The sequence below is a fragment of the Cornus florida genome, unplaced genomic scaffold, assembly GCF_030987335.1.
Source record: "Cornus florida cultivar Cherokee Brave unplaced genomic scaffold, ASM3098733v1 CherokeeBrave_3.0.0_Hap2_Chr04, whole genome shotgun sequence".
Lineage (NCBI taxonomy): Eukaryota > Viridiplantae > Streptophyta > Magnoliopsida > Cornales > Cornaceae > Cornus > Cornus florida.
In genome coordinates, this window is record NW_026775574.1 from 74,386,102 (window position 1) to 74,407,143 (window position 21,042).

General features: G+C 37.8%; 1 protein-coding gene across 1 annotated transcript; it reads right to left on the reverse strand.

Moving 5' to 3' along the window:
* Positions 1-18,994: 18,994 nt before the first annotated feature.
* LOC132305130 (uncharacterized) lies at positions 18,995-19,594 on the reverse strand. The gene has a single exon (XM_059802810.1). The coding sequence runs from the start codon at positions 19,592-19,594 to the stop codon at positions 18,995-18,997; it is 600 nt and encodes a 199-aa protein (XP_059658793.1).
* Between the last annotated feature and the right edge of the window lie 1,448 nt (positions 19,595-21,042).

Consider the following 21,042-nt stretch of genomic DNA (forward strand, 5'->3'; position numbering starts at 1 on the left):
CATGCTTAATCGGTTAAGGTTTTAAACACTGTATTTGATTTGAACTTTTGTGAACAAGTCATGGGGATGAGATAGGGTATAAATAGGACTCTTAGGTTTAGTATTAAGGTGAACAGATGGTCAAGAATGGTCGGAGACAAAACTGGTAGTCAGACGGAGTAACAACAAAAGAGAGAAGGCTCTCAGAGAGGGAGAGCCGGCTCTGGAATGCAAAGAGCCAGCTCCCCCCATTGTAGAGCCGGCTCTAGGAGAGTTAGAGCTAGCTCTACCCTTCTAGGAGGCGGCTCCATGGTTTTTGTGAGCCTGCTCTCCAATTTTGAGAGCAGGCTCTCTTTTTCCAGTGTGTGATCCTAGGGGTTTTAGCATACTAGTGGGACAAATGGGGTTCCAGAATTTGTTGTGGATGTTATCAGGGTTCTAAACTTTAAGTCATGATGTATTAAAACCATTAGGATGCATAATTTGAACTTCATGCTAAGCATCTTGAATAGTATAGAGGATTCAGAACAAGTCGTATACTGTTAACGAACGGAGAGAATTTAATTGCGTAAGCTGATGTAGCATTGTACATGACTGGTTTATGTTTTAAAAATCTGTTTTGGATGTGTCATAGGGTTATGTAATTGTTAGACCTTATTTGTGCAAAGGTTGGATCTTAATTAAGGAACTAGCAAATTAAGTTTCATTAATTAATTAGAGGTTGTTATTTTAATTGTTGAACTGTTCTGTCTGTTTCTTCAATTATTGGTTAAAGCAGCGGATTTCCTGAGTTATATTTTATCCTTCTCAAATTTATAAATTGAAACTTTATTATTGGTAATGTTGTCAACTGCTGGACTGTATTAGGGGTTAGTTGAACTTTAAGTTAGATAAATTAAAGTATCAATGACATGGATGGATTCTGGATTTTAACTTGATGAAACATTAAACTTTGTCTCGTTAATTACATGGATGGATTCTGGATTTTTAACTTGATGAAACATTAAACTTTGTCTCGTTAATTATATGGATGGATTCTGGATTTTAACTTAACGAATTAGTAAACTTTGTGTCGTTTAATTATATGGATGGATTCTGGATTTTTAGTTGATGACTTGTTTAAATTCTGTGTTTATCAACTATATGGACACTGTGGACTTTATTTGATGTATTGCTTATAATGTTGCATCATTTACGGATCATTTGCATGTATGCACCGGTATGGAACGGTGTCATACGGAGGGATGGATTAGATCACAACGCTAATCCCTACCCATTCATACATATGGAATAGATTAACTAAAACAGTTAAATCATACATGGTTGCATGTCTTGTCAACTAACACAGTTGAACGACATACTTGATGGTTGTTTATATTTCTGTATTAGGAAGGATAGGGTTTTAACTAAAACGTTCAAATCCGGATTACATGTTATGTCTTGAGCAATGAACCGTTGATCGGCACAGCATTGTATTTAGAGGGAACTCATATATAGAATTGGGATAGGAATTTAATTAAAACATTTAAATCCTAATTTTATGTCGTGTCATGGCAACGATAGTTGAGCGGCACTACATTGGTTTGGATGGGAATTTATATATATAAATTATGATACCGCGATCTGAGCTTGAGTCTCATAGTCGATGGTTAAGGTGTGTATATGCAGTAGGATGCGTAGTTAGCTATGTTGGTTGAGGTATACCCTGTTAGGCTTAGGTAGTCATGCCCACTCAGGTGCGTATTGCATGTTTCCTTCTATACAGGTTGAGACCCTCAGCATAGTTTAGTGAGAGTCCTATAGTATGGATATATATTTATCTATTACGGACTATATAGATATGGTAGAGACATCTAGGATGTATCTGCATATCGGGTCTCTGTTTGGATTGTAGTTATGATAGAACTTGTTCGTGGGCCTGACCCACTATTATTTTTCAGTTAACGAACGGTTTCAGGTCTTAGATCTTGTTCGTGCTGAGCATTGACGGCTTCTCATTCTACCGATGACGTAGGAGTTTCTTCATGTTTTAGCAGTGGAGTTCTTCAGTTGATGATTTCAGTGTTGGAGGTTTTAGGGGTTCACCAGATGGATTCCCAAGTTGTATTAGAAATGGAGAATTTGGATGTATCAGAATAATTCTTTATTAATTTAATTTTATTCTGAGGTTTCAGTATTTGGATTATCATTTTAGTTTATTTTCAGCAAATTTTTATTTATTCCTGTTTCTTTATTTGTATTATGTGTTCGTTTATTGCTAATTGTTTTGATATCCTCGGGTAATCAGACGTGGGCCTGGCCAACCCGCATCCGGGAAAATCGGGGGTATCACACCTAGCTTGATTGGGATCTTGACAACATTTTTGAGCTACTTGTGATAATTGTGACATCCATTGTATAGCTTACTTTTGGACTTGTATTTTGACACATGGTGTATTTTGGATATTATATTTGATGACATGTTTGTAACATTCTTTTGGAGGAGGGAAATGACGTAAGAACTCACCCATCTATCTTTTGGAGTTCTTATGAAATGTCCTCTCTTATCTTTACTCATGTAATCCCTTAACATTATTTCTCACCTTATGGATTGTAATAAGGCCATGGTGGCCATGGCTTATATAATGGGATTAAACAATTATTGTTTAAGTTGTGTACATGTAGGTTCATTTGGATAGTCTAATATAAATGGTTAATTAATTAGGCTATTATTTATTTTATGAAACTATTATTATTATTATTATTTTTATTTTTATTATTATTATTATTATTGTTATTTATATGGTGAATGACACCGGTTTTCTCCAATTAATTATTTATTTACTCAAGTGAATCTAATTAATTATTTATTTATTTAATTATCTATTTTTATTATTATTTTTCATTTATTTTTATTTTTATTTCTTCGCGACCCGAGTCGTGGAATTCGGGGCGTGACAACGTGGTATCACAGCGTCCGGGTTCGAAAACTTATGGACGACGGGTTGGGTTTATTTCGTGTTCCATGTTTACATGATAATTATTTGTTACGTGCTTATGTGTTTAATTGTTTAAGACATTTTGTTTTATGACTTAGCATGATTTACATGTTAGTTCGCATTATCATGCATTACATTTCATGCTTCCATTGAGTGAATTGCATGGGATTAAGAGCACTTCCATTTAATTATTGACTTACATCTATATTCATTTGTTTCCATTATACTTATAGAACCATGCCGCCTAGACGTGAGACTAGAGAGACTTCGCGTCCTAACCTTGGGGAGCATGTGGATGAGACACAACTTCTTAGGGATATGGTTCACCCCAGGAGGGATAGGAGCTGAGGCGTGGGTGTTGACCCACCACCTACTTCTTTTGATGGCACACAAGTGATGATGGAGATGGCACGTGGATTCACAGTGGCCATGGAGGAGATGGTTCAGAGAGTTACCGTAGGATTCAGGCCTCCTGAGCCGGTAGTGGCTAACCTGGCTATGGACTACCTTGTGACGTTTCAGGGGCCCAAGCTTGAGCCATTTGCAGGGAGATTTGATCCACTAGTGGCAGAGTTTTGGCTTGACCAGGCGGTCAAGAAACTTGATGGTATAGCGGTGCCCACAGATCGGTTGAGGATTTCTCTAGCATCCTTCTCATTCACAGGTGATGCCGAGGTTTGGTGGAGATCTATCACCAACACTCATGATATTGAGACGATGACTTGGGAAGTCTTCCAGGGGCTCTTTTATGAAAAGTATTTCCCAAGGACCGCAATGAGAGAAATGAGAAAGAAGTTCGATGGCCTCTACCAAGGGAGTATGAGTGTCATAGAGTATGAGAATAAGTTTACGTCTTTCTCTCTCGCTATGCACCGGACTTGGTGCGGACCGATAAGGACAGGACCTTGAACTTTCTGGATGGCCTACACCTTGACATTAGGCCTCATGTTTCAGTTTTGGATTTAAGGGTCTATTTTAAAGTGGTAAGGCGAGCATTGCTTGTGGAAGCAGAGGACAAGGACTCACAACGGATTAGGGAGTCCAAAAAACATTTCAGGGGTAAGGCTTCATCTTCAGGGAGTCAATCAAAGAAGTTTAGAGGAGGAGGGGGCAATTCATACTCATAGGGGTCTCGGCAGCAGGCACGTCCTGCACCCACAGTTCCCTTATCTTTGGGATCCACACGTGAGGTAGTCTGCCACCATTGTCATTAGTCAGGACACATCAGGCCATGTTGCCCACAACTTCAGACACCTACCACACAGTCTTTTACTGCTTCGACCGGATTTCTGAATACTTACTTCAGTTGTGGTCAAACGGGACATTTCAAGAGGGAGTGCCCATAGAGGGGGAGTGGATCACATAGTGGTATGGGATCACCGTACAGGCAGTCACAATCATCCGTTGTCCAATCTAGATCCAGAGTTCCTCAGACATCACAACCTGCAGCTTCAGTTCAGGGCCCACGACCTGCTAAGGGCTCTACACCTAGTACGTCTTCACAGCAGTCAAGGTATCAGGGTGGTGGATAGCAGGGTTCAGGAGTGCAGGGCAGAGTTTTTGTTCTTCCTCAAGCGGGTACTTCAGTGGGACCTTTAGTTGTTTGAGGTATATTTCCTATGTTCAGTTTTTGGGTTAGAGTTTTGATTGACTCAGGTGCATCACATTCATTCATTTCATCATCATTTACATATTCATTGGGGTTGGAGATCACGTCCTTGGATGGGGTTTTTTGTGTTGACACACAGTTAGGGGACCAGTTACGTTGGATAGGATTTGTCAGGGTTGTGCTATTGAGATTATCGGGCGGACATTGTGGTTCGACTTCTGTAACGACCCAAATCCTCATGGATCCGGATCATTAAACGGGTCCTAACCCGACCCAAAAACATCCAAGGGTAAAACAGTCATTTCACGTCAAAAATAAATAACAAGGTTTAAAAAGGGCAAATTAGTAATTTGCCATGAATCCATAAATTGAGACTCAAGGGTAAAACAGTCATTTACTTGTACCACATAATAAATAAATTAAGGTTTGGGGTAACATAGTCTTTTGAGGCAAAAATATAATTATTCCATTTTGGTGGGTCAGAAAATAATTATGTGCAACATCACTTGGGGCCAAGGTGTAATTTTAAGAACTTAAATTGGTAATTACATGAAAAGGCAGAACCGGTCGACGTATGCTCCTTATACGTCGACTGGTTTAGAATATAAACAGTGGGAAAACCTACTGCCAAGATACCGGTCGACTGGTTTGGGATACCGGTATACTGGTTTGGGATCAAGATACCGGTCGACGTATGGGGTGCCATACGTCGACTGGTTTGGAACATCAACAACTCAAACATATACTGTGAAGATACCGGTCGACCGGTTTGGGTTATACGTCGACCGGTTCTTGAAATTCTTCACTCCCACTTTCCACTGTCCTGTGTAACCCCAATACACCAACTTTTGTTCGTTCAACCACCCACGTCACAACACTTACGTGCAAAATTAATACATTTCAACAATAAATTGAAGTACAACAACCACGTTATTAACGTAATTTACCACACGTCACTAAAATACACTAGAAGATTTATGTTTGAATAAAACTTAATTACATTATCCAATGGCCAACATTTGCAAAATTATTTACATTCTCCAAAAACTATGTTTATACATGGAATGGCCGAAAACAAAATAGCAAAAATCATCTTCTAACAACTTTCAATTTTGAGGTGGATTGGCATCCGCCGGTTCTTTTCCAAGACCTGAAAAAAATAATATATAGTAGGGTGAGCTATATGCTCAGTAGGTGACACTTAAGACACACATCTTGTGTCCTTGTGAATCCAATCAAAGCATAGGCCAATAGGAAATGGGGATCATGCAATGTAGGGTTAAAACAACTTCAATGTCAATTCAAGTGTAAACAATACAATGCAATAAAATGCAATGCGTGATATGTGACTCCCCATTTTCATTTCTCAAAACCAAACTTTCCAACTGTTAATACAGCCCGCCCTTTGGTAACCCCGCCGCGACACGAGAGGAGGATTGGCTAGTGTCCCTGACCCTTGGTAACCCCGCGGTGTCATTATGAGGCCCAGCTAGCTCAACCACGCTAGGGTGACTCCCTAGTCCCCTCTAAGCTATATTAACCTCCAGCCCATTGGTAACCCCGCAGCGACCGGGTTTATCAAAACCATTTCACAAAAACTCTTCTCCCAAAATTCCCGTTTTCATTTCAAAAACTGATTTCTCCCATTTCATGCAACCCAATGGCATGTACAAGTATATGTGTCTCAAACTTACAATATTATGGCATGTAGGAGTTTTACATTTCATAATTACTTCACAACTAAGCATATACCATATTCAACATCATCAATTGAGTCATCAACACATTAAACACAACAAAACTATCACCACAACATGCTTTTCACATATAACAAATCATAATCAAAATCATGAATTTCTCTAGACATCAATTACACAACATTGAAACAATTCACTCTCAAATTAAGCATGTTTATCATACAAATGAGATATAACTCACAATGGAACAAGAAGGAAGTGGATTAAGGGCCCCTACCTCAAGTTTGCACTAAAACCCTAAAGATGGGTCTCAATTTCGAATTCCCTAGGGAGGCTCAAAGCTGGAATTGATGGTACTCACGCGTAGAGCTTGTCGTGCTCCCCGTTTTGCCTCAAACGGCACCTTAATCCGCTAAGAATTGAGAGAATAATCAAAGCTCAAAGATTGCCTTTCAAGTGGAAAGAAAAAGAAAAGGAAAATGAGAGAGGGAGAGAAGCTACGAGAGAGAGAGAGAATGTGAATGAAGAAATGTGGTCTCTAGACCACTTTGTGGTTAATGGTGGGTCCCGCCAATTTCCAATTTTATTTTCCATTTTCTTTTTCCTCCAATTTTACACTACATACCCACACAAGTGAACCACATGCAAATACTACTTAATCCATATAATTTAAAATGCACAATGCAAATGGACCCAACCACAATCCCGAACACAACATGCGAAAAGACAAAAATACCCTTGTCTCCACGAATTATTGGAAAAAATGAAAATGCTGAAAAAATCAAAAACATCACAACTTCATTCCTCTTGAGATGATGGGTTTTGACATCATTCTTGGGATGGATTGGTTGTCCTTTTTTCGAGCCACCATTGATTGCTTCCGATGGAGGGTGACTATATGTACTCCCAATGGAGATTGTTTTTACTTTGTGGGAGATCGGAGCTATTCATACACTTTGACCGTTTATGGTATTGGTGATTGGGGTCGTCACAGGTTCTACTTGGCTAGTCTTTTAGCCGAGGAAGAATGGAGTCTGGGTGATAGTTTTCCAGCAGTGGTTGGTGAGTTTGTTGATGTCTTTCCGAAGGAGTTAACAAAGTTGCCTCCTATACGGGATGTTGTGTTCGCGATTGACGTCATACCCGGTACTGCACTTATCTCTATGACACCGTATCGCATGGCACCGGTGGAGTTAAATGAGTTGAAGAGCCAGTTGGATGATTTGAAAGCAAAGGGCTTTATTCGCCCTAGTGCTTCACCGTGGGGAGCACCGGTTCTTTTTGAGAAGGAGAAGGATGGGTCTTTAAGACTTTGCATCGACTATCGCAAGTTGAACCATGCTACGATCAAGAACAAGTATCCTTTACCGAGGATAGATGACTTGTTTGATCAATTGAAGGGAGCTAAGTGTTTTTCGAAGATAGACTTGAGGTTGGGCTACTATCAGTTGAGAGTCAGGGATGAGGATATCTCTAAGACCGCTTTTCGCACACGGTATGGCCATTACGAGTTCCTTGTGATGCCATTTGGTTTGACCAATGCTCCAACAGCTTTTATGGACTTGATAAACCGTATGTTTAGTGCCTATCTTGATGAGTTTGTGGTGGTATTTGTTGACAACATACTCGTGTACTCATCTTCAGAAAAGGAGCATGAGTCTCACTTAAGAACAGTGTTGCAGACCCTTAGGGATAACCGGTTGTATGCCAAGTACAAGAAGTGCGAGTTTTGACTACCGAAAGTGAAGTTCCTTGGACATGTTGTCTCAGGTGGTGGAGTTTTAGTTGATCCTTCAAAAATTAAAGCAGTGATGGATTGGGAGCGTCCGAAGAGTGTATTTGAGATTTGGAGTTTCCTTGGCCTAACTGGCTATTATAGAAGATTCGTTCAGGATTTCTCTCATTTAGCGGCACCTATGAGACAACTTATTCGCAAGGGAATCAAGTTTGTATGGAATGAGGCTTGTGAGCTAGCCTTTCAGGAGTTGAAGACCAGATTAACTATGGCTCCAGTTTTGGTGATTCCTAAACGTGGTTTGGGTAATGTGATCTATAATGACGCTTCACGGGATGGTTTGGGTTGCTTCTTAATGCAGATGGAACAGGTGGTTGCTTATAGGTCTAGACAGTTGAAGACTCATGAGCAGAACTATCCGACTCGTGATTTGGAGTTGGTGGCAGTGATTTTCGCATTGAAGGGATGGAGACATTACTTGTACGGGGAGAAGTTTGAGATTTTCTCCGACCATAAGAGTCTCAAGTATCTTTTCTCACAAAAAGACTTGAATATGAGGCAACGACGATGGGTGGAGTATATGGAGGACTATAATTTTGATTTGCAGTATCACTCAAGAAAGGCTAACGTTGTGGCAGATGCCTTGAGTAGGAAGTCACATGGAAACTTGGTTAGCATTGCCATTCGGTAATGGAAAATGATGGAGGATTTTGTAGAGATGGGTCTGTATTTCAGTGATGATAATGTACCGGCTACTTTGTTTAGTCTTGTAGCTCAACCAACCCTTGTTAGCGGGGTAATTGAGGCACAAAAGCAGGATAACGAGATGGAGTCCATTCGCACACGGATTTCAGGTGGCGAGTCTGTAGATGGTTGGACATTATATTCACATGGAGGTCTTAGGTTCAAGGGAAAGATGTATATCCCTTTACCTTGTCATGATAGTGTCCTTCAGGACTTTCACCATTCTCGACTTGCTGTTCATCCAGGTGGTACCAAGATGTATCACAATTTAAGACGTCAGTTTTGGTGGAATGGTATGAAACGAGATGTTGCACAGTTTGTGGCCAAGTGCCTTACTTGTCAACAAGTGAAGGCCGAGCATCAGAGGCTAGCGGGTTTGTTGCAACCATTGCCAATAGCGGAGTGGATATGGGAGCACATTACCATGGATTTTGTGACGGGACTTCCGAGGTCAAAGAAAGGGAATGATGCCATTTGGTTCATAGTCGACAGGTTGATGAAGACAGCTCACTTTTTGCCAATACAAGTATCTGATGATGCAGAGAAGCTCAATAAGTAGTATGTGGGGCAGATTGTCAAGCTCCATGGGGTTCCGGTGTCTATTGTTTCGAACAGAGATCCACGGTTCACTTCACATTTTTTACAGGGTTTTCAGGAGGCTCTTGACACAGGGCTTCATTTTAGCACGGCATTCCATCCTCAGACTGATGGTCAGTCAGAACGTACTATTCAGACATTGGAGGATATGCTACAAGCTTGTATCTTAGATTTTGGAGGCAAATGGGAAGATCACTTGCCTTTGGTAGAGTTTGCCTACAACAACAGTTATCAGGCCAGCATTGAGATGGCACCTTTCGAGGCATTATATGGCAGACCTTATAGATCTCCAGTTTGTTGGACCGAGGTGGGAGAGACAGCTGCCATGGGTCCCGACATTGTTATTGAGACCACGGAGAAAATCAAGTTGATTCGACAGCGGTTGGTCACGGCTCAAAGTAGGCAGAAAAGCTATGTTGACAAGAGGATGAGACATATGTCCTTCGAGGTGGGAGACCATGTTTTTCTCAAGATCGTTCCACGCAAGGGATTAATGCGTTTTGGGCGAAGTGGAAACTTATCTACTAGGTTCATTAGCCATTCGAGATCTTAGATTGCGTTGGTGAGGTTGCGTATTGCTTGGCGTTACCCCCACATTTAGATAAGGTTCACAATGTATTTCATGTTTCTATGTTAAGGAAGTATGAGCCAGATCCATCACACATTTTAAGATGGGCCAACATTGAGGTTGATGAGAATGCAACTTACGAGGAGGGGCCAGTGCAGATTCTCGACACTAGGGAACAAATGTTAAGGAACAAAACAATTCCATTGGTCAAGATTTTATGGAGGCATCACGGAGTTAAGGAGGCTACTTGGGAACGGGAGGAGGAGATTCGCTCTAAGTACCCGGATTTGTTCGCGACTTGAGGTATGACCTGATTTCGGGGACGAAATCCCTTTAAGTTAAGGAGTTTGTGATGACCAAGTCTTATTTTTATTTTTTTCCTTTTTTATTTATTTTTAATTGCATTTTATTATGTTGTGGGGCCTAGGTTGACTAGTGGGTAAGATTTGTGTGGATGGGAATGTGTGTGATATGTATATGTGTGTTTGTATAGAGAGAGAAAGTGGAATAAAAGCCAAAAATCCTCTCATTCTCCTACTTCACCGACACACTCTCTTCTCTCTCCCATTCTTTTATTTTTCATTTTACTTCAACCATTTCACCCCCAACCTTTGAGATTTTGAGCTTGCATAGGAAGAAAATTGACGGGGACTACGAGAGGAACAAAACCCCTCAATCAATTTTGGATTTGGAGCAAATTTTTCCTTTGGAGTAGCTTGGGTTTGCTCCTAGCTTGAGATAGGGGTGTATTGTGCTTATAACCTAGGAGTTCTTGGAATTTTATGACCATTGTGTGAGTTATGCATACACTTGTGTGTGTGGGTTTAATTAGAGAGCTTATATAATGATTTAATTGCATGTCCATAATGTTTTATTGAGTTTTTATATCAATTTTCATGTGTAATATGTTATTTGTTCCATTGTTGATATTATGGATGTTAATTAAAGTACTAGATCTTAATTTGTACAATTTCTTATAATTAAAGTGCCTTATATGTTGTGTTTATTCATGGAATTATCATGTACTTGTTATTTTGTGAAGGTTAGTTTTGAAGATGTATATATCAATGATGATGTTAAACTTTTACACACTTGAAATTTGATATAATGATAACATGAATTTAAATGACTTTAAAATACCCAATTTGTTGACATTGCATCAAAGAGTATGTTATTATAATGATTTGGACCATAGGACATGGATTATGTGATTAGTATAATTTATGTGCGCATGTGAAGTGCAATTTGGGCATATCATGGAATATGGATTATTTTGTGGACTTCTTTGTTGATTTTGTGAGATACTCGAGGGTTGTTACTTTGAGAATGCGAGGGCTAGGCGCTCGCGGGTGAAACATGAGTTTCCCCACTTTATATCGGCCAATCGGTTAGTTTCCGGCGGACTAGTAATCCGAAAACGACTATTTTTATTTAGGCGCATAGCATGGCTATGTGACCGGGAGTGTGGGTGTGTTCCGAGTTATCCCGTTAATTAATTTCGACTTTTATTTTCAAGTTGGCATTTATGTATTATTGCAACTTGTGAATTTATGTACATTACACTATATTATTTATGTTTGTCTTGATGAATGAATTAATGTTATTTATGCTAGACTAGGATGATCCTATTTAGGTTCCCCTTGAGACTAGACATTAGGGAGCATGTTCTTTGTATTGTATGACCATGCAATGTTTGTAGAATTTTAAGAAACCTAGTTTATATTCATGAGACATTCCTACGGAGCAATTCGTTGCTCACCCCGTTGATTTTTATATTTTTCAGGAAAGGGCATTGCCCAAGAAGAGGTTCCTCATCCCTAGCTTGATTTGGATCTTAACAACATTTTTGAGCTACTTATGATAATTGTGACATCCATTGTGTAGCTTACTTTTGGACTTGTATTTTGACACATGGTGTATTTTGGATATTATATTTGATGACATGTTTGTAACATTCTTTTGGAAGAGGGAAATGACGTAGGAACTCACCCATCTATCTTTTGGAGTTCTTATGAAATATCCTCTCTTATCTTTACTCATGTAATCCCTTAACATTATTTCTCACCTTATGAATTGTAATAAGGCCATGGAGGCCATGACTTATATAGTGGGATTGAACAATTATTGTTGAAGTTGTGTACATGTGGGTTCATTTGGATAGTCTAATATAAATGGTTAATTAATCATGCTATTATTTATTTTATGAAACTATTATTATTATTATTATTATTATTTATGTGGTGAATGACACCGGTTTTCTCCAATTAATTATTTATTTACTCAAGTTAATCTAATTAATTATTTATTTATTTAATTATCTATTTTTATTATTATTTTTCATTTATTTTTATTTTTATTTCTTCGCGACCCGAGTCGTGGAATTCGGGGCGTGACACACCGCGACGGACATACCACCAGAACTCTTTTAATCATGCAATTTGCTACTAAAAAACTAATGACAAGTGAATCTTCATGGGGATGTTGCACTCTGGACAGATCTTCATCTCCGAACTCAATGCTGATACTGTCCGAAGTGATGGTATTTATTGAGGATAACTTCCTTAACTTGTGAACTGCCCTTAATCTAGAGCGGTACACCTCTTCTGACTCTTGGTCTTCCTCTGACTTCCCATGTGTTGCATGAATGACCTTCACCTGATTACCTTCCACTTTTCAAGGATTAACTTCCTTCGGCCTTATCTGCTCCCTCGGTCTGAGATAGTCTGCTAGATCTCTTCTAGCTATCATATTTTCCACCTGTCACCGAAGGGACCTGCAATCATTAGTAGTATGCACATAATCCCTATGGTAAGCACGGTGTTTGCTTTTGTTGTAATACCCCTAGTTTTCAAAAGGATATAATTAAAATTTAAATTTTTATTTCTTATGCATTTTGGTTGTTTACATACGTGGCTATGTGTTTATGTGGCTTCATGTTATATATTTAAATGAATTAATTGTTTTTAATTGTTTAATTATAAGTGTGTGTTTAAGTGTTTTTTTTAAAAAAAAATAGGTGTGGTATGAAATTATTTGTTATTTGTTTTTATGATGTATTTGTTTAATTGTATTTTATTTGCTAGATTATATGGTTATTTTATAGATTAAATGTGTATTTTGTTTTATTTTAGTTTTAGTTTAAAGGAGGGATTTGGATAATAGTAATGGACCAACGGTTAGGTCTCATAGGCTACTTGAATAGAAATTTAATGGGTACAATGTTATCCATGGTTAGTTATACATACATATAAAAGGTTAGTTTGGTTATTAATTTTAATTAATGGTTAAAGGAGTAATATTCAATATATATATTATGTGGTTTAAGGGTTTAATATATATATAAGATTATCATGTGAGGGCTAGCAAACTTAGAGATATTTATTTTATTATATTTTCTTTTCCGTTTCTTAATCTAATTAGAATTAGGTTTTTTTATAAGCCTATATATATGTGTATTATGTCTGCCTTAGGGTTTAGAAAACCTTATTCACGTATCTGTTAAAGAGGCAATGAGAGAGAGATAAACATAGAGAGACCAGGGCTAGGGTTTTGGCCAAAGTCAAAGACTAGACCAAAGAGGAAGAATGGGAGGTTGTGTGTAGGCTAGAATAATACAGCAGAGAGCTTTGACGGCAACAAGAGTCACCGAAAAATCTAGGAAGATGATGTGGAGATTTTAATCCGAAATCTCAAAGGCAAGTTTTATTCTAACTCCTTCCCTTAGACTTATGCTCTGTGCATGCCTAGGTAGTCTCCAGGATTTAATCGGATTGTAAAACTGGTCTTGATTGCATGCTAATTCTAAATTAAAACAATTTTATGTGATGTTGTCTGAAATTGTGTAATCTTGAATTGTGTTACATAATTATGTGTTTTCAATTGATATTTGTGATGCATACTGTGTTATATACATGTTGGGGATGTGTTGGGACCTAGTTCAGACACCTAGGAACCTTAGCAATGGAAGACAGAGGGATTGGAACATGCCGGAGAAGGAAAAAATGAAGTTTGGAAGGAGTAGAGGCGGCTCCATCTTTAATGGAGATGGCTCCATTGAAGGGGAGCAGGCTCCCCACTATAAGGAGCCAGCTCCTTTTGTAATGGAGCCGGCTCTACATTTTAATAGGGCCAGCTCTCTTGCTGGGAAACACCTACCGGTGCATTTTTGTTAATTTTTAGGATTTCAGGTAGGGGTGTGCACGGTCCGATTTGAACCAGATTTAAGGTATTTTGAGACCAAACCATTTACAACAGTTCCATCATTTTTGAAACCAGACCAAACCATAAAGTGCATGGAACCAAACCAAACCAAACCAAACCGCGAAAAACCGGGTTGGTTCGGTTTGGTTTGTCGATTTCAGTTGATTTCCCTTTTATTATATTTTAATTTAGATGGGGCAAAGTTATATATATATATATATATATATATATATATATATATATATATATATATCAACTAACATTGATATAACACGTCAAAAAAAAAAAAGAATTTTAATAAGAAATAAAGGAAAGAAAATTGAGATATATTTGAAAGGAAAGAAAATTGAAAATTGAGATATATTTGAAAGGAAAGAAAATTGAGATATATTTGAAAAGGCAAATTTGACTTTTTTTAAAAGAAATTAAAGGAATTTAAAGAACAAAAGAAAGAAAAGGGGCACGTGAGAACTTTACTTGATTTAGGTTTAGAATATGATATACATATATAAATATATATATTATATAACATAGTAATGGTTCGGTCCGGGTTGGTCCGGTCCGACACGACTCTAAACCAGGACCAGACCGAAAAATTATGGTTTCATAATTTTGGGCTCATGACCAGACCAAACCGCTATACAACTAGCCCAAACCGCCCAACTCAGCACGGTCCGGTCCGATTTTTTGGTTTACCGGATTTTTTGAACACCCTTAATTTCAGGGCTCCAGCGTAGTTTGGAACTTGTATGTAAGGTTTTAAATGGTTTAAATAAGCATAACAAAATCTAAGAATGAATAATCTATGCTATGAACTTGAACATCATGAGATTTAAAATTAAATTTGCATGCTGTTAATAGCTTGGAAGGATTTAAATTGTTTGTCGTTATGTTAGCAAATTAAATGGATGGATATAAATTTACTATTGTAAATTACAATATAATATACTCAGTTAAGTATCTAATTTTTACTATACTCTTCTCTGGATGTTAATTGATGAATTACTTTATTTTATTCTATCAATTATTGGATATGGATGATTTAAATTGTTTACTTTTACTCTAGCAATTTAAGTAGATGTTATATGATTATAATCATATATTGGCTGCATAATAGGATCTTATATATATATATCTGACTTTTATTATGCTTATTACTGGATGTATGTGATGTTCATATTAATTGTTGCATCATTTATTGGAGTTTGTGGATTATATGCACCAGTATGGGACGGTGGCATATTAGGAATGGATTAGATCAAAACGCTAATTCCTACCTATTTCATACATAACGGAATGGATTAACTAAAAAGTTATATCCTACATGGATTCTTATCAGGTCAACTAAAACAATTGAATGACATACCGGATGTTTGTTTTATATTCTGTATTAGGAAGAATTTTATATATATATATATGATTATGGTACCATGATATGAGCTTGAGTCTCAGGATCATGGTTAGGGTGCGTATATCACATAAAATGAGTAACTAGACATAGTTGATGTTCCCTGGTAGGTCTAGGTATACATGGCCACTTTATGTGCGATTTACACGTTACCTTCTGTTCAGGTTGAGACAAACTTATGGACTAGCGAGCGTCCTATAGTGTGTATTTATACATATATGTACTACTTAGCTATTGTTGGGGTTGTCTAAGATGTATCTGCGTATCGGATCTCTTCTTGAATTGTAGTAGAGTAGAACTTGTTTGTAGGCCTGACCCAGTATCAATTTTCAAGTATTCGTCAGGAGTAGGGATTGCTTGTGCTGAGTAGGGATCGTCTACTTCATTTCTTCTGGATTGTGTTACTTAGGAGTTTATTTATATTCCAGATTTCTGATGTAGACAGTTTTGTTGTCATTTGGTTAGTTTGGTTTTCCAGGGTCCACATAGTATGGATTCCTGAGTTGTATCAATGGAGGATTATTTGTATCAAAAAAATTTATTAATAAAAATTTATTCTGAGGTTTTCGTTAATGGATTATCGTTTTAGTTTTCTTTCAGCAATTTTATTTATTCTTTTTGTATCAATGGAGGATTATTTGTATCAAAAGAATTTATTAATAAAAATTTATTTTGATGTTTTTGTTAATGGATTATCGTTTTAGTTTTCTTTCAACAATTTTATTTATTCTTTTTGTATTATATTTGTATTCTGTGTTTGATTATTGCCATTTATTTTTTATATCCTTGGGTATTCGGGCATAGGCCTGGTCAACCTGCATTTGGAAATCCGAGAGTATCACATTTGTCCCTATGCTCCAGAGGTTGTCGCATTGGTTGAGGGGCTGTGAATCTTACTTTGTTCTCTTGGAATAATCGGGCCAATGTGGTACGAAAAGGGGTTAGCCTCTCCTCGGTCCTTTGCCTTTTCTCAGGTGGTTAAACAACTGGTATCGAGGCATATTGGCTTCTTTGATTTTTTGAACTCGAGGCTTTTTTCCCGAGGCTTATTTTCTACCGTAACGAGGGTGGCCACATTCTCCTTAAGTCAGATGTAAACTTGCACCCTAGCATTAAAAGTCTGCATGTCCGGAGGGGAGTATTTGACTATTGAGGTATAGAACTTAGTCCCTTGGGTCATATCGATCTTGAATACTTCGATGGTTGTTTCAGGGTGACAGTTCGCTATCTCCAAAGTTTCCATGTTATACCTGGACAGGAAATCTTATAGCGTTTCTCCTCTCCTCTGCCTTATAGTGAAGAGACTAGCAATAGTCTTTTTCTGCTTCTTATTACCGCAGTACTGCACTAGAAATATGACGCATAAAGTTTCATAATTCGGGATTGACTTATGTGGCCTGTTCTTGAACCATTCCAGTGTGGCTCCTGTCAAACTAGTTGAGAAAACTTTGCACATGAATGCATCGTCGTGATTATCCAGAGCCATCTTTTGGGAGTAGTGATCGAGGTGACAAGATGGATCTTCCGTACCATCAAACTGAGTAAAGGCCGGCATGGTGAATTTTTTAGGTCTTTTGACGTAGTATATCTGATCAGTGAATGGAGTCTTCACCAGAGAGGCCTTATGTTCCTTAGCCATCTGAGTAGGTGTCTGGATCCTCAAGAGCTTCTTTTCATCAAAGAACTCCTAAACGACATCCTGAACGCCATTTATCCACATTGTGAGCTTGCGACTGGACTCGGTCTATTCGTCTTGTGTGCGCTGGGGGTGGTTGTCCGAAGCTACCGCCTCGGTTCTTATCCTCTGCTCCTGCCAACTCTCGTTGGCTTGAGCTTCGTCTACAGGAGGAACATTGTGGTTGAGGGGGACTCCCGCTGCATTGCCTAGTGGGGGTTGTGCTGCTATTTGTTCCACGACTGTTTAGAGAATGTCATTCATTTGTTGAAGCAATACAATCTAAGTCGTACTAGCCTTGTTTGCTTGACGGAGAGTTTCGAATTGCTGCAAGAACTCTTCTCACATCTTCTGCATTAGTTTCATCTGTGGATCAGCTGCGACTCCTCCGACTGACATCCCAGATCATAGTTCCATAAAAGATCTCTAATCACTCGTGGGGGTATATTTCTATACACTTCCCACAAACATCACCAAAGTGTAGGTGTAAAAATTCATTTAATTAAAAAGCCGAAAGAATAAATATAACTCACTCAAATAAAAGAACAATTAATAACAAGATCAATTCAGAGAAAAGCTTGTAATGCTTGATGATCTTTATTGGAGGTCTATGCCTCTATTTATATACAAATTGAGGTAGAATTATGATAGGATTCGCTATACTTGTCCTCCACGTTTCTTCCATAAAAATTTCATTCCATATACAATTAATCATTACATATAAGGTTCTTTCTATATATAATTCTTTCCATGTAGAACTCTTCCTACGCAGAGTTTCCTTCTATAGAGGATCCTTTGTTAGGTAGGATTTGATTGATCTGAACCGGGCTTGGACCATATTGTCAGTGTGCCAGACGGGTCTTTTAGCAGGCCGAGAAGTTAATGTTAATAACATTGGGCCAATGATGACTTTACTTGGGCTTGATCAAGAATGGGCTCTAGAGGGCTAGTGGAGAAATAATGTGATAATACATTTTTTAATGACGTGGCTGATTTCTATTAGTAGGGGGGTTTTTCCCTCCACAATACACAACTTTGAATAAGAATAATATAATAATCTATATTACTCTCTAAATCTCCAACAAAATTGTTTATTTAGGGAAGAAAAAAAAATGAAATTGTTTATTTAAATTCTTATACTACCTTTATTTAAATAATAAAAAATAAAAAAACCAAAGATCTTAATTCAACATAAATTTATAACCAAGACCCTTGTGCTGCATTAGGTCTGTAGAAATAGAATGCAAGTGCGAATGAAATGAGAATGGGAATGGAATAGAATGTTCATTCTCATTCTATTGTTTGGTTGCAAATATGAAACGCATAGGAATGGAATTATAATAAGTAGTAACTATTATATTGTTTGGTTGGATTAATTTAAAATTTAAAATGAAATGAATTTTAAATTAAATTCTCTAAAATACATCTGTTACGAACAAATAAATTAAATTAACATAATAACATTCTTCTATAAATTTTTTTAAAGAAATAATAGTGATAGTAGATGGTGGTGGAGGTGGAAGCTGTGGTGGTATTGGAAGACAGTGGTGGTGGTGATGGCAAAAGGCAATAGTGGTGTTGGTGGAAGGCGGTGGCAATGACGGTGGTGGAAACAATGGTGGAAAGCGTCTGTGGTGTAAGTGATAGCTGTGGAAGGTAGTGACGGTGACATTGGTGTGGTGGTGGTGGAAAGCAGTGGAGATGACGGTGGTGGTGGTGATGGTGGTGGCGGTGGTGGTGGAAGGCAGTGATGGTGGAAGGCGGTAGAGGTTGGTGGAGGTGGCTATGGTGGAAGCGGAGGTGGCTATGGTGGAAGTAGTGGTGGCGGTGGCAATGGAGGAGGCGGTGGTGATGGAAGGCAGTGGATGTAGTGGTGGTATGGTGGTGGAAGGCCAAAACAGTGGTGGTGGTGGTGGAAGTGATAGTGGTGGAAGGCGGTAGTGGTGGCGATAGAAGTGATGGTGGTGACAATGGTGGTAGTGGTGACGATAATTTTTTTAAAAGAAATAACAGCGATAGTAGATAGTGGTGAAGGTGGAAGCGGTGGTGGTATTAGAAGGCGGCGGTGGTGGTGGTGGCAAAAGGCAATAGTGGTGTTGTTGGAAGGCAATGACAATGGCGGTGGTGGAAGCAATAGTGGAAAGCGTCTGTGGTGTAGGTGATAGCGGTAGAAGGTTGTGACAATGGTAGTGGTGTGGTTGTGGTGGAAAGCAGTGGAGATGACGATGGTGGTGGTGGTGGTGGTGGTGGTGGAAGACAGTGGAGGTAGCGGTGATGGTGAAAGGCGATGGCAGTGGTAGAGGTTGGTGGAGGTGGATATGGTAGAAGTAGTGGTGGCGATGGCGATGGAGGTGGAGGAGGAGTGATGATGGAAGGCAGTAGTGGTGTGGTGGTTGAAGGCCATGATAGTGGTGGCGGTGGAAATGAAAGTGATGGAAGGCAGTAGCGATGGCGATGGAAGTGATAGTGGTGACAGTGGCGGTAGTGGTGACGATAATTATGAGAATAGTGGTGGAAATGACCATTATGGAAGGCAATAGAGGTGGTAGTGGTTAAAGTTGATGGTGGTGAAAAGCAGTGGAAGAGACGTTAGTGGTGGTTGTGAAAGGTAGTGGAGGTGACGTTGGCGGTGGTGGTGGAAGGTGGTAGCGGAAGGCAGTGGTGGTAGTGGTGATTTTTAGACTTGGAACATGAAGGTTTTTTAGGAACTTAATTTTAAAAAAAAAAAAATTACTTGAGAATGGAATGGTTATTCCATAGGTTTAGTTGTGAAATGAATTTTCATTCTAATAGAATGCCTATTCCTATTTTAAATTGCATACCAAACAAATGAATAATTAGAATGGACATTCCATTCCTATACATCAAATGCATCATTACATTCTAATGGTATCTTTTTTACAATTCCAAAGTATTTAAGTTTCCAAAAGGACAAAGTGGGTGTGTGAGTGAGTAGTGTGTGTTTCTTGTCAATTAAAAATTAAAAAAATAAAAAAAAAACATATAAATTTATTTAAAATTATTATCTTATTTAATAAAAATAAAAACAATTTCTGCAATTCATAATAAGAGTATTTTTTGTTTAGTAACTTTTATGCTATCCAAATCATGAAAGGATACCTTTTCATAACTTTTTTGAAATATATCCATGCAAATGAAATGAATTCTAAAATTTTATTTTTCTTTTATTTGATTCACTTTCTTTCATATTCACTTTTCACTATTGATTTTCATCTAACTAAATTGACTGAGAAAAGAAAAAATATATATATCGAACATTTTGTTTTTTTATAACAATTTTCTATTTTATGAGAACTTAAAAATAAAAAAATTGTAAAAATATCTTTTGGTTGACTATTTCTTAAAAAGAATAAATATTTGGCTAACAATTTCTTAAAACATTTTTCTGAAGATTTGGATAAAAAATATTTTGCCATTTATGGTTCTTTGAAAATAATTTTATATTTTTCAGATTTTTGGGAATTATTTTTGAAAAAAAAACTGAACTAAACAGCCCATCTCCTCTCATATTTTCTCTCTTATTCTTGTTCTTCATATTCTATATTTCTCCATATTTATTGGCATAACTAGATAAGAAAAGAAATATATTTTCTTCTCTCTTTTCCTCGTTAAGGACTTGTATGGTATCCGCCTTGTTTTTGCATTTTTATTTTAACTGGAAACAAAATAAGTGTTTTGTTGTATAGTGTTTTGAATAATAATCGAAAGTATCTTTCGTAATATCTATTTGTTGCAAAAATTTTGAAAGCAAAAACATAGAAACATGTTATAAAAAAGTGTTGCAAGTTTAAAAAGTATAATGGCTAGTTTTAAAAAGTCATTTGTGAGTTT

Bases quoted from the DNA above. Each gene is read 5' to 3' on its own strand.
- LOC132305130 (XM_059802810.1), bottom strand. From the start codon at position 19,594: ATGGCCTTCAACCACCACACCACTACTGCCTTCCATCATCACTCCTCC.